General features: G+C 39.8%; 1 protein-coding gene across 1 annotated transcript; it reads left to right on the top strand.

Moving 5' to 3' along the window:
* The first annotated feature begins 598 nt into the window (after window positions 1-598).
* gmeb2 (glucocorticoid modulatory element binding protein 2) lies at window positions 599-15,348 on the top strand. The gene is made up of 10 exons (XM_061970107.2): window positions 599-626; window positions 3,756-3,874; window positions 3,950-4,032; window positions 4,099-4,223; window positions 6,588-6,691; window positions 9,669-9,817; window positions 12,415-12,468; window positions 12,537-12,674; window positions 12,742-12,864; window positions 14,540-15,348. Exons 2-10 carry the CDS (start codon window positions 3,765-3,767, stop codon window positions 15,112-15,114), a joined length of 1,461 nt encoding a protein of 486 aa, XP_061826091.2. The 5' UTR covers window positions 599-626; window positions 3,756-3,764; the 3' UTR covers window positions 15,115-15,348.
* Window positions 15,349-17,050: the final 1,702 nt, after the last annotated feature.

The raw sequence follows: 17,050 nt of genomic DNA, 5'->3' as shown, positions 1-17,050 counted from the left end.
CCTTTTGAATGCAATTACTGAAATAAATCAAGTTTTTCAAAATATTCTAATTTACTGGCTTTTACCTGTATATATATATATTTTTTTAACAAACTCCTCATTTATTGAAGGTCCCTAAGAGTAAAGTTGACGCCAGGTGGCGCTCGTCACTTGCAAAGGACTTTGTGGCGCGTCCAGAAGAAGACATGTGTGCGTCACGTGTCACGTGTCAGGTTTATGAAGGAAGTCACAGGAAGATGGACATTTGTATTTCAAGTAGCACTTTTAGCCATTTAGGGGTGATTCGAAGATTAGAAGTAGGTCACTGCTCACTCCTCTACTCAATTAGCTGTAAAGTTTAGCTGGCGTTAGCAACCATTTTGCTAGCGTTATCGCTCGTTCGGCTAAGCTAGGAGGCTAACTAGCATCAGTGCTACACGGAAGGTAAGATTTCTTTCAAAATAAAGTCCGCTACTCCTCGTCAGCTATTTGTTTATGTTCATCAGCAGCTATTTGTTTGTGTTCATCAGCAGCTATGGCTGTATGTTCATCATCAGCTATTTGTTTATGTTTATCAGAGCAAGTACACATTTTAAAGCGCGAAAGCTATTTTTAGGAGGCTAACTAGCATCAGTGCTACACGGAAGGTAAGATTTCTTTCCAAAATAAAGTCCGCTACTCCTCATCAGCTATTTGTTTATGTTCATCAGAGCAAGTACACATTTTTAAAGCTCAAAAGCTATTTTTAAGAGTATAATAAGTGGTATTTGCACTGTAAATTATTATTATCATTGTTATTGTAAGTGTGTTCAAAGTCCATTTCCTACCGCTTGTCCCGTTCGGGGTCGCGGGGGTGCTGCAGCCTATCTCAGCTGCATTGGGGCGGAAGGTGGGGTACACCCTGGACAAGTCACCACCTCATCACAGGGCCAACACAGATAGACAGACAACAGTGCATTTGTGGAATATAATGGAGAAAACTAATTGAACATTGGAAACATAGAACAAAAAGACTAATTATAAAGAGAAAAGGATAAAATGTTGACATAATTCATCACACAAATCACTTTTTATAGGTATGTGTGTGAAAAAAGAAAAAAAAAGCCCCACTTTATTTACACGAAGCCAGTTTTATCCGACAGGAGAGTCCAGTGAAAGAAGTACCATTTCTTTCCCTGTGATAAATATTAAAGAAATGATGCTCAACTTCATCAATACAAAGTCAAGGAGGCTCAAGATTTTAGATGTGACCTTTTTGTTAATGAGATTCACTCCATTTGAAAACAGGTTGGTATCATTAAAAAGATTGCTAAGCAAAAGTCTATCTTTAATTGATTCAATGCTTGCTAATCAAAGGTCTATCTTTAATTGATTCAATGCTTGCTAAACAAAGGTCTATCTTTAATTGATTCAATGCATGAAATGAGCCTGGAGAGTGGCGGGAAATCATAAGTTGGAAAACAAAAGAGCAGGCAATCGAGTCCCAAAAAATCTGTGTGCCAATCGATCATTTTAAAAGCTATTTGGCAGACTCACAGACAAATGTGTGACTTATACGTTTTGCAGCGGAGTGTAAATTTCGACATTAAGATACTACGTCGTGAGTATTTGTGTATAGTGGTGATGAATACACACACATCTACTTTATATGTAATGGTCGCTTTTTAGCCTTTTTTCAAAAGAAAACAAATGTGACTTTTCAATGACACTCATGTTCTACAAATGTGAAAATTCAGCGATTTTGAATAAAAAATAATCTAAAACTGGTGAAGTTAAATGGAAAATAACTTTATAGTATAATCACTGATACATATATCAATTTAATTTTTTTTTTTTCTTTTTACATTTTTTTTCTTTCCATGATGGCACGTGAGGCCCCGCCTCACCTGCCTCCCCTGACTGCACGTCACTGATATATATATATATACAGGTAAAAGCCAGTAAATGAGAATATTTTGGAAAAACTTGATTTATTTCAGTAATTGCATTCAAAAGGTGTAACTTGTACATTATATTTATTCATTGCACACAGACTGATGCATTCAAATGTTTATTTCATTTAATTTTGATGATTTGAAGTGGCAACAAATGAAAATCCAAAATTCCGTGTGTCACAAAATTAGAATATTACTTAAGGCTAATACAAAAAAGGGATTTTTAGAAATGTTGGCCAACTGAAAAGTATGAAAATGAAAAATATGAGCATGTACAATACGGTACTCAATACTTGGTTGGAGCTCCTTTTGCCTCAATTACTGCGTTAATGCGGCGTGGCATGGAGTCGATGAGTTTCTGGCACTGCTCAGGTGTTATGAGAGCCCAGGTTGCTCTGATAGTGGCCTTCAACTCTTCTGCGTTTTTGGGTCTGGCATTCTGCATCTTCCTTTTCACAATACCCCACAGATTTTCTATGGGGCTAAGGTCAGGGGAGTTGGCGGGCCAATTTAGAACAGAAATACCATGGTCCGTAAACCAGGCACGGGTAGATTTTGCGCTGTGTCCTGTTGGAACTTGAAATCTCCATCTCCATAGAGCAGGTCAGCAGCAGGAAGCATGAAGTGCTCTAAAACTTGCTGGTAGACGGCTGCGTTGACCCTGGATCTCAGGAAACAGAGTGGACCGACACCAGCAGATGACATGGCACCCCAAACCATCACTGATGGTGGAAACTTTACACTAGACTTCAGGCAACGTGGATCCTGTGCCTCTCCTGTCTTCCTCCAGACTCTGGGACCTCGATTTCCAAAGGAAATGCAAAATTTGCATGGTTGGGTGATGGTTTGGGGTGCCATGTCATCTGCTGGTGTCGGTCCACTCTGTTTCCTGAGATCCAGGGTCAACGCAGCCGTCTACCAGCAAGTTTTAGAGCACTTCATGCTTCCTGCTGCTGACCTGCTCTATGGAGATGGAGATTTCAAGTTCCAACAGGACTTGGCGCCTGCACACAGCGCAAAATCTACCCGTGCCTGGTTTACGGACCATGGTATTTCTGTTCTAAATTGGCCCGCCAACTCCCCTGAGAAAATCTGTGGGGTATTGTGAAAAGGAAGATGCAGAATGCCAGACCCAAAAACGCAGAAGAGTTGAAGGCCACTATCAGAGCAACCTGGGCTCTCATAACACCTGAGCAGTGCCAGAAACTCATCGACTCCATGCCACGCCGCATTAACGCAGTAATTGAGGCAAAAGGAGCTCCAACCAAGTATTGAGTATTGTACATGCTCATATTTTTCATTTTCATACTTTTCAGATGGCCAACATTTCTAAAAATCCCTTTTTTGTATTAGCCTTAAGTAATATTCTAATTTTGTGACACACGGAATTTTGGATTTTCATTTGTTGCCACTTCAAATCATCAAAATTAAATGAAATAAACATTTGAATGCATCAGTCTGTGTGCAATGAATAAATATAATGTACAAGTTACACCTTTTGAATGCAATTACTGAAATAAATCAAGTTTTTCAAAATATTCTAATTTAATGGCTTTTACCTGTATATGTATATATGTGTGGATATATATATATATATATATATATATATATATATATATATAGATACATATCTTCTTTTTTTTAATCTTTTTTACTATTTATATTACTAAATGATTGTGTATGCACCTTAGGGGATCTGCTCCAATTTTGTTGTTCTTTGAACCTGTTCACTGTAATAATGACAATAAAACTCTATTCTATTCTAGTAGTATTAATCCTCCAGCAATGAAACTTTAGTGATGTTTCCATTGGTTTTGTTGTAATTGTCCCCGCTACCTCCAGCGCCGCACCATGGCCTCACCCCCGGCGAAAGGGAAAGAGATGGTCACGGTCACAATGGCGGAGGATGCCAGTGGGAAGGAGCAGGATGAAAGTGTGCTGGTGACGGTGCATCAGGCCAGGTTTGCAGCCACACGGCGGCGGGCGATATCACCGGCCATGACAGCGCCACCTTTCTTTTCTTTCTGACGTTTCAGGGAGGAAGTCTTTGCTGCCGCTCAAGTGGAAACAGAAGATCCGAGTAAAAGCCATGACCTGTCCAGCCAAGAAGCTGTGATTGGTACTTTAGAATAAATAAGACCTTTGGAGTAAAGATGGAGGAGAGTTTGACTTGTTTTGTCTGCAGTGAAGCTGACAGAGGAGGTGGATGTGGAAGCTGATGTCTTCTACCCCATCACCTGTGGCGACAGCAGAGCCACGCTGGTGTGGAAGAAGTTTGTCTGCCCGGGGATTAACGTGAAGTGTGTGGAGGTAAGTCAAGGTGAACAAGTCCACACCACGTGTTGTTCAAAATATTGACATAGACATGAATACCAACAACTTATATAGAACAGTTGATGGACTGTCTTATATTGAACATTATTCATTTATTTGATGAACTATTCCAAATAAGGACCAGGAGAAAAATATATTTATGTAAACATTTTCATTCAAATGTAACTTCCTCTGATTGTAATCCTTCAGCTATAAAGGCGGAAAGGAAAGGAAAGGAAATGTAAACAAAATAGTCAAATCACATTGAACATTTAAAGGTGTTCAAATCATGAATATGTACTATGTCCACTACTTGCTGGACCAAATCAGTCCTACACTGTTCCAATGTCCATTTCTCTGATGATGCAATTGTTGATGACTGAAGTGTTGACACCAACCAAACCTAAACCCCCCCGCCCCCCTCCATATCCCACACCCCGGATTGTAAATAATGTCAATAATTGAATGTATATACTCTGATGATTATCTTGTGTGATGATAGTATATATCTGTATCATGGACCCCGACTTAAACAAGTTGAAAAACTTATTGTGGTGTTACCATTTAGTGGTCAATTGTACGGAATATGTACTTCACTGTGCAATCTACTAATAAAAGTTTCAATCAATCAATCAATCGATGCTTGATAAAGTGTAACAAAATAGTGCAAAGTGTGAAAATGTAAACATAGAAACCTGAGAAGAACTATTTTCTGCAGGTTTAGTGGCAGGAAGTTACAGCTGTGCTCTAAAGGGTGAGCTAAGGTGGTGTGGCATTAGTGCTCTTGCATCATTTACACACAACTTTGGTCTGACTACGGTCCTTTTTTTAAAAAAAATCCAAAAAAGTCTTTCCAGGTGACTTTTCCTCTTTTATCCACAATTTCTTCATTTGGACTTCTCTTCTCACTCCATGCATAGAATCAACCAAACGTGGTAGTTGATACTGTCTCCTGATTGTCTGCTAGTATGCCACGCCCACTGCTCACTGATCACTTCCTGCGTTGCTCGGCCTCCAGAGAGCGAGTGTCTTTGTCCATGCAACCAACTTTGCTTCCATACGTCACCTTTCTTCCCACAAAGAATTAGAAAAAAACATCAAACGTTTTATTGAACGCATTTTTATTGATATCGATTACGTGTCTATCGCGATATATATTGATATTGTTTTATTGGCCAGGCCAGCCCAGCCCTAACCGTAGCGTGCTAAACCTCTTTTTTGATAAGTTGAACATGAAATAATAAAAAAAATGCATCCTTTTAAAGCAGTAACATGACTAGACTTTGGCTGGAAGTACTGGCAATTATTCTTCAATGATGTACTGTATCAATAAATCTAGGTCTTTTTGCATTTACCCTAAATTCCGGACTATAAGCCGCTACGTTTTTCCTCCGCCTTGAACCCTGCAGCTTATAAAACAGTGCAGCTCATTAATGGATTTTTTTCGCTGCCAATCATAATGCAAATAGTTTAATAACAAATAAATACAAAAATAAGCAAACACACTGCACAAGTGTGTTATTGTTTGTGCTATGGCGCCATCTTTTGGATGAGTTCACTCACAGCAGATGCTGCAGTGCCATTTCTTTTCAGAGCTTTCAACTGGAAGTAGAAGCGCCATTCCGGCGTCAAGCCGTCCACTGCGTTTCTACTTGCATGGGTTCTTTATTCATCACTCTAAGCAACGTTCGTAAGTTTTACAATATAACTAAAGCAATTCTTACTTACTAAATCGTCCTATGTGTGATGTCTGTTGGAGTGTCTTCATGCATATTTCTAGGTGCTATCATAATGTATTCAAGCCAGCGTCGGTGCGGCTAATCTGTATGGAAATTGTATTTATTTTTCCCCAAATATATTGGGTGCAGCTTATATACCGGTGTGCTCTACAGTCCGTAAAATAGGGTCATTCAAAGGTCAGAGATTTAGGAGCAGTTTTTAAGTTTTATTTAACAAGATATTTGTGTAAGACCCACAACTGATCAATGGTCATCAAGATTTTTGGACTATTATATGTAGTCTGGGTGTTAAAAAAACCAATGTGCATTCTAACCCAAAAGCGTGATAACATCCCAACTTTGGATTTGGTGAAGTGTTCCACTTCTACTGTATAATATAATGGACAACTGTGCTTGGCAAAGTTACTTTCAGTCTTCTACAATTAAACTTGTACCTCTTTTACTCCGGGTTTCTTCATGGAAACTTGGATATTCTTATTTTTCTTCATAAACCAAGTCTTTACTGACTGACCTATCATCATTAACATATATATATATATATATATATATTTATTTTTCATACATTTCATGTGGATTCATGTTTGTATTCATCTAAAAAGTGCTATGTTTGTCTTTTTTTAAGTTCAACGAGCAACTCATCAGCCCAAAGGAGTTTGTATGCTTAGCAGGCAAGTCCACCTTGAAGGACTGGAAAAGAGCCATTCGATTCAACGGCAACATGCTCAGGTCTGGATCAAATATTACTTTATAATCAATAGTGCAGATTATATTGCTAAAACATAGGTCTTCCATCCCTTTCTGTTTCATGAGTGGAAACCAAAGTTCTTCCATCTTATTCTGTTTTTTGAGTGACGACCAAAGTTTTTCTATCTTATTCTGTTTTATGAGTGGCAACCAACGTTCATCCATCTTATTCTGTTTTATGAGTGGCAACCAACGTTCATCCATCTTATTCTGTTTTATGAGTGGCAACCAACGTTCATCCATCTTATTCTGTTTTATGAGTGGCAACCAACGTTCATCCATCTTATTCTGTTTTATGAGTGGCAACCAACGTTCATCCATCTTATTCTGTTTTATGAGTGGCAACCAACGTTCATCCATCTTATTCTGTTTTATGAGTGGCAACCAACGTTCATCCATCTTATTCTGTTTTATGAGTGGCAACCAACGTTCATCCATCTTATTCTGTTTTGAGTGGAAACCAAAGTTCTTCCATCTTATTTTGTTTTTTGAGTGGCGACCAAAGTTTTTCTATCTTATTCTGTTTTATGAGTGGCAACCAACGTTCATCCATCTTATTCTGTTTTATGAGTGGCAACCAACGTTCATCCATCTTATTCTGTTTTGAGTGGAAACCAAAGTTCTTCCATCTTATTTTGTTTTTTGAGTGGCGACCAAAGTTTTTCTATCTTATTCTGTTTTATGAGTGGCAACCAACGTTCATCCATCTTATTCTGTTTTATGAGTGGCAACCAACGTTCATCCATCTTATTCTGTTTTGAGTGGAAACCAAAGTTCTTCCATCTTATTTTGTTTTTTGAGTGGCGACCAAAGTTTTTCTATCTTATTCTGTTTTATGAGTGGCAACCAACGTTCATCCATCTTATTCTGTTTTATGAGTGGCAACCAACGTTCATCCATCTTATTCTGTTTTATGAGTGGCAACCAACGTTCATCCATCTTATTCTGTTTTGAGTGGAAACCAAAGTTCTTCCATCTTATTTTGTTTTTTGAGTGGCGACCAAAGTTTTTCTATCTTATTCTGTTTTATGAGTGGCAACCAACGTTCATCCATCTTATTCTGTTTTATGAGTGGCAACCAACGTTCATCCATCTTATTCTGTTTTGAGTGGAAACCAAAGTTCTTCCATCTTATTTTGTTTTTTGAGTGGCGACCAAAGTTTTTCTATCTTATTCTGTTTTATGAGTGGCAACCAACGTTCATCCATCTTATTCTGTTTTATGAGTGGCAACCAACGTTCATCCATCTTATTCTGTTTTGAGTGGAAACCAAAGTTCTTCCATCTTATTTTGTTTTTTGAGTGGCGACCAAAGTTTTTCTATCTTATTCTGTTTTATGAGTGGCAACCAACGTTCATCCATCTTATTCTGTTTTATGAGTGGCAACCAACGTTCATCCATCTTATTCTGTTTTGAGTGGAAACCAAAGTTCTTCCATCTTATTTTGTTTTTTGAGTGGCGACCAAAGTTCTTCTATCTTATTCTGTTTTATGAGTGGCAACCAACGTTCATCCATCTTATTCTGTTTTATGAGTGGCAACCAACGTTCATCCATCTTATTCTGTTTTATGAGTGGCAACCAACGTTCTTCCATCTTAATCTGTTTTATGAGTGGCAACCAACGTTCTTCCATCTTATTCTGTTTTATGAGTGGCAACCAACGTTCTTCCATCTTAGTCCGTTTTATGAGTGGCAACCAACGTTCTTCCATCTTAATGTGTTTTATGAGTGGCAACCAACGTTCTTCTATCTTAATCTGTTTTATGAGTGGCAACCAACAGATGCACAAGTTAATTATGCACAGTTCTGCCATCTTCAGAAAGAGCATTTCATTGTTCTGCCTGTCACTCTGCATCGCTAGCATAAGTGGATGAACAAAATATTAGGGCTGCAGCTGTCAAATATATTCTTCTAAAAATCCCTTCAGTGAATGAAGTAATGGGTTAAAGAGCAATTATAAATACATTGTTGATAGAACTGCTTCTCTGTTTGTAATAGGAATCAAGTACATGTCATTGTCAGCATGAACTATTAATAGGACTATTGTCATCATTACACTTCAACCTTTTCCAGGCCAAGGGCCTCCAAACTGGTGGAGCAGGAACCCCCTACTTATATATCTTGTATGAAATTGTCTTTCAAATTAAACTGGTCCTAAAGGTACCTAGCTATTGTGCAATACTCCCATATTGAAATAACATAGTATAACGCTGGCAACTAGCACCATAATTGCTAGATAACACTTGGTGCGCTAATCACTAGCTGACAACTAGCACGCTAATTGCTGTCTGAAAACTGGCGCACTATTCACTAGCTGACAACTTGTGCGACCTACTCGGTGGCCTAGTGGTTAGAGTGTCCGCCCTGAGATGGCTAGGTTGTGAGTTCAAACCCCGGCCGAGTCATACCAAAGACTATAAAAATGGGAGCCATTACCTCCCTGCTTGGCACTCAGCATCAAGGCTTGGAATTGGGGGTTAAATCACCAAAAATGATTGCTCACTGCTCCCCTCACCTCCCAGGGGGTGAAGAAGGGGACGGGTCAAATGCAGAGGACACATGTCACCACACCTAGTGTGTGTGTGTGTGACAATCACTTTAACTTTACTTATCGCTAGCTGAAAACCTGTGCGCGAATCGCTAGCAGACACTTACTGCACTAATCGTTTGCTGACAAAGGATGTGCTAATTGTTAGCGGACAACTGATGGTCTAATTGTCAACTGGTACGCTAATTGCTAGCTGACAATTGGGCCTTTAATTGGAGCTGACGACTGGCGCGCTAAGCGCTATCTGACAACTGGCGCATTAGCTGACAACTTGCACGCTAAGCGCTAGCTGACGACTGCCGCCCTCATGGCGAGCTGACAACTACACTTCTACTGTACTCATTTATAGCATTAAGCAGTGATTATTTCAGCATGTTTTATGCAAACATGTCAACACTAGTCCTTCCTCAGGAAGATCATGGACTCCGGCGAGCTGGACTTCTACCAGCACGCCAAGGTGTGCTCCAACACATGCCGCAGCACCAAGATCGACGTGGTGGGAAACAAAGTGTCGGTCAGCTCCGATCAACCTGCTGAAGCGGCCTCGTCCACGTCCTGCTGTGAGTAGACCGTCTTGGTAAAACCACCAAGTTTGTCCTTTTAAGACCACACAAAGTCTAAGAAAGGTTTTCCTCCTATGCTGTGTTGCATGTGCTACAGAAGTAGTGTTTGGCCTTGGTGGAGGTCTGAGTAATTGCGCACAAAGCTTTGTGAAGACTGGCTCTGTTTGGACTGGTCCTTGGTCGAGGTCTATGCGTCACAAGCTGCTTAAGGAGTGTTCCCATGACCCCTTTGTTTGTCACCATCATGTTGTTTTATTATGTTATGGCCTTGTATTCTTTTTCAAAAGCTTTTAATATTTATTATTGCAGCAGAGTGCAACTGTAGTATAGGTTTTCAAATATATTGTCCCTCTTATACACCAGATGAGCTGGATTATAGAGCTGACAACGATACATTCCAGGAAAAAATAGTTTTCCATATATTAGCCACAGATGTTTATGTTGTGAAATGAGTTATTTACATAAAAATATCCTGTAAATGTTTATTTACAGACCTGAATTGTTTCCAAATGGTGACTGTCACAGGGCAGTAAAACGGCTGATCAAACAAAACAGAAGTCACGGTCATGGACACACTAGCTGTAGAAGCATACCTGCCAACTACTCCGGTTTTCCCGTAATTAGTACGGTTTTCATCAACCTATTCCGGGTTACGGTTGCAGTGATAAAAAATACGGTTTTTCATTAATTTAAAAAAAAAAGGGTGAAAACTACGCGAATTGCACCTTGTGCAGACAAGATTTTTCGATCGGACACGGAGGAATTAGCGATGTAAAAGACCACGTTGGGACAAAAAAACACAAGTCTAATGCCGTTGCTAGCGATACAAATGGAAAACTTTCAACGTTTTTCGTCGCCCAAACAGATTCTTTGGATGTGATAAATGCCGAAGTTTTATTTACGGAGGCAATAATTGAGCATGGACTTCCAATCGCACTGGCTGATCACATGGGACAGTTAAATGTTTGTAATGCAACCTTTAAAAATCATTACGCGGTGATCGCGGTCCCAAAAATAAACTTTTCTTGCATGATAATGTCCAGAAAAACTCACTTTATATTACTATAGAGTCCTTTTAACAAATGAGTTTGATGGTTTATCACAAACCTTAAATGAAAGAAGTCCTTTGTTCTCCTGCACCATGCATGCGCTTTGGTCTTGCTTCGTGTTTGGTGCGCAATCCTGTCGGCTGTATTTCACAGCACGTCTTTGACAACTTAAAGTGGCATAAAACATTTAAAACAAAGGGGTTATAGGAACAATCACTTTCAGTGTTTTATGCCACTTCAAGTTGTCAAAGACGGTATACTGGTGCCCGACTGCCACAAGTGGAACAAACATTTGAAACAAAGGGGTTATAGGAACAATCACTTTCAGTGTTTTATGCCACTTCAAGTAAACTTATCATAAAGTTACCATATCATTTTTGCAGTATGATCAATCTGATAGAATAAATTTGGATTTTAGCCACAAAAAGGTAATGACACCAATGTTATCTATTGGAATTGTTTAGTACTGTTATACTGTTAAAAGTGTTTATACTATTTATGCTTTCAAGTCCAAGTTGAAGAAATCTTGTTAAATGTTGACAGCATAACTACCAAAATACAGAAGTATGTCCTTAATATTTTTGCAGTGCTATTTCTGTTGAAAAGTTCAAATGATTACATTAGAGATGTGATGTGCCACTTTTCAAGTGTCTGATGGCTTCAATTAATTTTCATTCATTTTTCATATTTTGAATTCTTTTGAAAGGCTTACAAAAAAAACTACATTTGAATTGTAATTCCATGCTATTGACAGGACTATTAATTTTAATGAAGTTAACTTACCATGTTTACAGTATGATAATTGTGATAGAAATGTGAATTCTGTCCTGGACCTACCGGGGCCTGCGGCCCTTGGACCCTGGCTACTAGGTTTTTCTGATTTCAAAAGTTGGCAGGTATGTGAAATGAGTTATTTACATAAAAATATCCTGTAAATGTTTATTTACAGACCTGAATTGTTTCCAAGCGGTGTCTGTCACAGGGCAGTAAAACGGCTGATCAAACAAAACAGAAGTCGCGGTCATGGACACACTAGCTGTAGAAGCTAGCTCTCCAATCAGCTAAACAGACTCAATAACTCCACGGTGACGATTTGGTGAATTTACTGAGGAATTTGTGAAAGTGAAACAATAGAAAAAGAATGTCTTTGTTAGTTAATAATGCTAACACAGACACTGGTGAATGTATTAGCATATTAGCTCATGCTAACGACGCTCGCTAGATGACATTATGATGTGCATGAAAGCCCGCCTACAGACATCACACATGGGACGAATTGTTTTAGTTATATTGTAAAACTTCCAAGTGTTGCGTGGAGTAGAAACAATATCCAGTCACAAACATGTGACTGCGTCGTGAGCTTCATTGAATCACCAAATAACCAATTACCACCACTCCACTTCAATGTAAAGACAGCTAAAGTTGATTCCAGATGTTAATAACAAATGATATTTGACTGATATCAGATCAACATGGGTATGAAAGAGTTGGTATGGGATGAGAAAAGACAAGACGTTAAAGACCATGTTTGTGTTTGCGTTGCAGTGAATGGAGGATGTGTTTCAGAGGAGCCCTCAGAGTGGGTGACGGCCATTAGAGGTGATTCCTCATGTCCGGTGCAGAAAGTCTGATGGTGGATGACCGCTTGTTTGCTTGTCCGTCGCCAGAGGACTCGCTCACATTCTGGCGTGCAGTGAAGGAGGCGGGACTGCTGGAGGAGGTCATGGAGGACTTCCAGAACGACCTGCAAGAGGTGCTAAAGGGGCTGCAAGAAAGAGTGTCCCAGCCGCCGCTGCAGGTCAAAGGTCAGAGCGCCACAGCGCAGTGGTTGACTTGTGAGGTGCTGATGCTTCCTGTGGCTTGTTTTGTCAGACGCTGCTTTGCTGAATAACATCGTGCAGAACTTTGGCATGCTGGATCTGGTGAAGAAGGTTGTGAGCAGTCATAAGAGCCAGATGGATCACTACAGAGAGCAGTACACCAACAGCCTGGCTGGTCAGTCTTCCAAATAACATATTTCATATTAACAGTTCCACAGTCTTTTGCATTTTGGACTGGATTTATATTTTTTATAATACTCTTTTTGTATTGTCCTTTGCACCATGATGGATTGGGTCATACAAGTCAATACTGTGCACTCTTTAAATGTAAGACCCACATCTTAGAGTTATCCACATGAGGGCAGCAAAGTTGCAGTGATGAGATGTTCAGCTATTTGGAATCAAGCCACATGACTTATGTGTACTTATTAAGCTTGTGTACTTATTAAGCTTTTAGTACTTATTAATAAGCTTGTGTACTTATTAAGATTGTGTACTTACTAAACTCATGTACTTACTAAGCTTGTGTACTAATTAAGCTTGTGCACTTACTAAGCTTGTGTACTTATTAAGCTTGTGTACTTACTAAGCTTGTGTACTAATTAAGCTTGTGCACTTACTAAGCTTGTGTACTTATTAAGCTTGTGTATTTACTAAGCTTGTGTACTTACTAAGCTTGTGTACTTATTAAGCTTGTGTACTTACTAAGCTTGTGTACTTATTAATCTTGTGTACTTACTAAGCTTGTGTACTTACTAAACTCATGTACTTACTAAGCTTGTGTACTAATTAAGCTTGTGCTCTTACTAAGCTTGTGTACTTAATTAAGCTTGTGTACTTACTAAGCTTGTGTACTTACTAAGCTTGTGTACTTATTAAGCTTGTGTACTTACTAAGCTTGTGTACTTATTAAGCTTGTGTACTTACTAAGCTTGTGTACTTATTAAGCTTTTGGTACTTATTAAGTTTGTGTACTTATTAAGATTGTGTAGTTATTAAGCTTTTAGTACTTATTAAGATTGTGTAGTTACTAAGATTGTGTACTTATTAGGCTTGTGTACTTATTAAGCTTTAGTACTTATTAAGATTGTGTACTTATTAAGCTTTTAGTACTTATTAAGCTTTTAGTATGTATTAAGCGTGTGTACTTACTAAGCTTGTGTACTTATTAGGCTTGTGTACTTATTAAGCTTTTAGTACTTATTAGGCTTGTGTACTTATTAAGCTTTTGGTACTTATTAAGTTTGTGTACTTATTAAGATTGTGTAGTTATTAAGCTTTTAGTACTTATTAAGATTGTGTAGTTACTAAGATTGTGTACTTATTAGGCTTGTGTACTTATTAAGCTTTAGTACTTATTAAGATTGTGTACTTATTAAGCTTTTAGTACTTATTAAGCTTTTAGTATGTATTAAGCGTGTGTACTTACTAAGCTTGTGTACTTACTAAGCTTGTGTACTTATTAGGCATGTGTACTTATTAAGCATGTGTACTTATTAAGCTCGTGTACTAATTAAGCTTGTGTACTTACTAAGCTTGTGTACTTACTAAGCTTGTGTACTTATTAAGCTTATGTACTTACTAAGATTGTGTACTTACTAAGCTTGTGTACTTATTAAGCTCGTGGTGGGCCCAATTGAAGAGGTAGTGTGGACAGCTCCATGGTAGAGCGAGGGTAATTGTGTGGACAGCTCCATGGTAGAGCGAGGGTAATTGTGTGCACAGCTCCATGGTAGAGCGAGGGTAATTGAAGAGGTAGTGTGGACAGCTCCATGGTAGAGCAAGGGTAATAGTGTGCACAGCTCCATGGTAGAGCGAGGGTAACGCTTGGTGTTTGTTTCATGACACAGCTCTGGAGCAGCAGTGTGATGAGCACAGGAAGCGAGCCAAGGAGCTGAAGAGCAAATCTCAGCACCTCAACAACGTGCTGATGAACCTGGCACCTGCCCCCCCGCCACCCAAGCGCTCCCGATCCAGCCGCTCCACCTCCAGCCCCGTCACCATCAGCCCGGCGCCCACGCAGGTCACGCTGCCTCTCAGCCAGCTGAGCGGCGTGGCGCTCGGCAAGCTGCTCACGGTGGCGGGCGCTCCGGCGGCCTCCAGCCTCAGCGGGTACACCCTGCTGACCTCGCCGCTCAACGGCTCGGAGCTGGTGGCCGACGCGTCCAACCTGACGGTTCTGTCCACCGTGGCGGGTCAGGAGGGGGCGCCCGCCGAGAGCACCTTTGTCAAAATGCTGGGCCCTCAGTTCCAGCTGCTGACTCTGCCAGCCGCCATACAGGGCCTGGCCGCCACTCAAAACAGCGGCGCCCTGGCACAGCCGCTCGGAAGCTTCACGGTGGTGGACGACATTTTTCTACAGGGAGTCCAAGATGAAGAAGGTCAAGCCAATGAGGTGAGAGGGGAAGACAATGATCAGGGATAGTTAGCTGAGGAAATAGTCCTGAATACTGATCCACACTGCAACTTTTGAAACCCTCTGCTCAGTCACCCACTCTCTTTGTCTCTGTGGGTGGAGGTGGAGAAATTAAGCCCAAAATCAAAAAAAGTTGTCCCATTTCAGATATTTCATGAAAATCCACCCATAACTGTTTGAGTTTTTGAACTAGCAAACAAAGCCCTGGCGGAGGTAATAAATCAAGTTTAGGATTTACTTGAAGCCAAGCTGGTCTCGCTCCTTTTTTTCCTCCCTGAACTCGCCCTCATGATGCTGGAGAGGAAGCAACCAGACTAAAGAGGAGTTCATTTCCAACATGCAAAGTTATTTCTGTGGATTTCCACTTTCTCATTACAGCCAGAAGTAGGAAGAAACAGAGCTTATTTTAAACCTGACCTCTTTTTTTCAAACATAGTTAGTTTCAAAAAAATGTTTCTTTGGTTTCAATTTGTTTAGTTTTTTTCCCCATTTTTTTTCACTTATCCACAAAAAACAAAAACATTTGTAATGAGGAAAAAAAGATTTGTAAGCAAAAAAAGATTTGCAAACTCAAATAAACCATTTTTAACCAAAAAAAAAAAGATTTGTACCGTATTTTCCGCACCATAAGCCGCCCTGGGTTATAAGCCGCGCCTTCAATGAACGGCATATTTCAAAACTTTGTCCACCTATAAGCCGCCCCGTGTTATAAGCCGCATCTAACTGCGCTAAAGGGAATGTCAAAAAAACAGTCAGATAGGTCAGTCAAACTTTAATAATATATTAAAAACCAGCGTTCTAACAACTCTGTTCACTCCCAAAATGTACGCAAATGTGCAATCACAAACATAGTCAAATTCAAAATAGTGCAGAGCAATAGCAACATAATGTTGCTCGAACGTTAATGTCACAACACACAAAATAAACATAACGCTCACTTTCTGAAGTTATTCTTCATTCATAAATCCCTCGAATTCTTCTCCTTCGGTGTCCGAATTAAAAAGTTGGGCGAATACGGGATCCAAAATGGCCGGCTCCGTCTCGTCGAAGTCATTGCCTTCCGGAAAGCTCGCACCACAGTTGTGACCGAAATATCCGCCCAGGCATTTACGATCCACTGGCAGATGTTGGCGTATGTCGTCCGGCGCTGTCTCCCTGTCTTAGTGAAGGTGTGTTCGCCTTCGGTCATCCATTGTTCCCACGCCGTTCGCAGTCGTGCTTTAAATGCCCTGTTGACACCAATATCGAGCGGTTGGAGTTCTTTGGTTAATCCACCCGGAATGACGGCGAGTGTTGTATTTGTGTGCTTCACTTGTTTTTTGACACCATCTGTGATGTGGGCGCGCATGGAGTCGTATATCAACATGGAACACACAAAGGAAATGAAACGTAATACCCGCGCGCTTCTTCTTCTTCTACGGGGGCGGGTGGTTGCTTACCGTAGAAGAAGAAGCGCTTCCTCTTCTACGGGGGCGGGTGCTTACCTTGGCAGTTGCTTACCATAGAAGAAGAAGCGCTTCCTCTTCTACGGGGAAAAAAGATGGCGGCTGTTTACCGTAGTTGCGAGACCGAAACTTTATGAAAATAAATATTTATATTAATCCATATATAAGGCGCACCGGGTTATAAGCCGCACTGTCAGCTTTTGTGAAAATGTGTGGTTTTTAGGTGCGGCTTATAGTGCGGAAAATACGGGCAAGAAAAAAATAGTGAACAAAAAAAGAATGTAACCAAAAAGAAAAAATATACTGTATATGTATTTGCAAACCTAAAAGAACCATTTGTTAGCCACAAAAACAATTGTAACAAATGGTTCTTTTAGGTTTGCAAATCTTTTTGTTCTATTTATTTTTCTTGCTTCTAAATAATTTTATTGTGTTTGCACATCATTTTTCGCTTACAAATCTTTTTTTATGGTTACAAATGTTTTTGGTTAAGACTCAAC

This window comes from Nerophis lumbriciformis, linkage group LG01, assembly GCF_033978685.3.
Source record: "Nerophis lumbriciformis linkage group LG01, RoL_Nlum_v2.1, whole genome shotgun sequence".
NCBI lineage: Eukaryota > Metazoa > Chordata > Actinopteri > Syngnathiformes > Syngnathidae > Nerophis > Nerophis lumbriciformis.
Note: the sequence above shows the minus strand (reverse complement) of the source record. Positions and strands in the feature narration are given on the sequence as shown.

Excerpts from the sequence above, each read along its gene's own strand:
- gmeb2 (XM_061970107.2), top strand. The coding sequence starts at position 3,765 with ATGGCCTCACCCCCGGCGAAAGGGAAAGAGATGGTCACGGTCACAATG. Across the intron at positions 12,469-12,536 it reads GTGGGTGACGGCCATTAGAG|AGGACTCGCTCACATTCTGG; the intron begins GTGATTCCTCAT and ends GTCCGTCGCCAG. Across the intron at positions 12,865-14,539 it reads GTACACCAACAGCCTGGCTG|CTCTGGAGCAGCAGTGTGAT; the intron begins GTCAGTCTTCCA and ends TTCATGACACAG.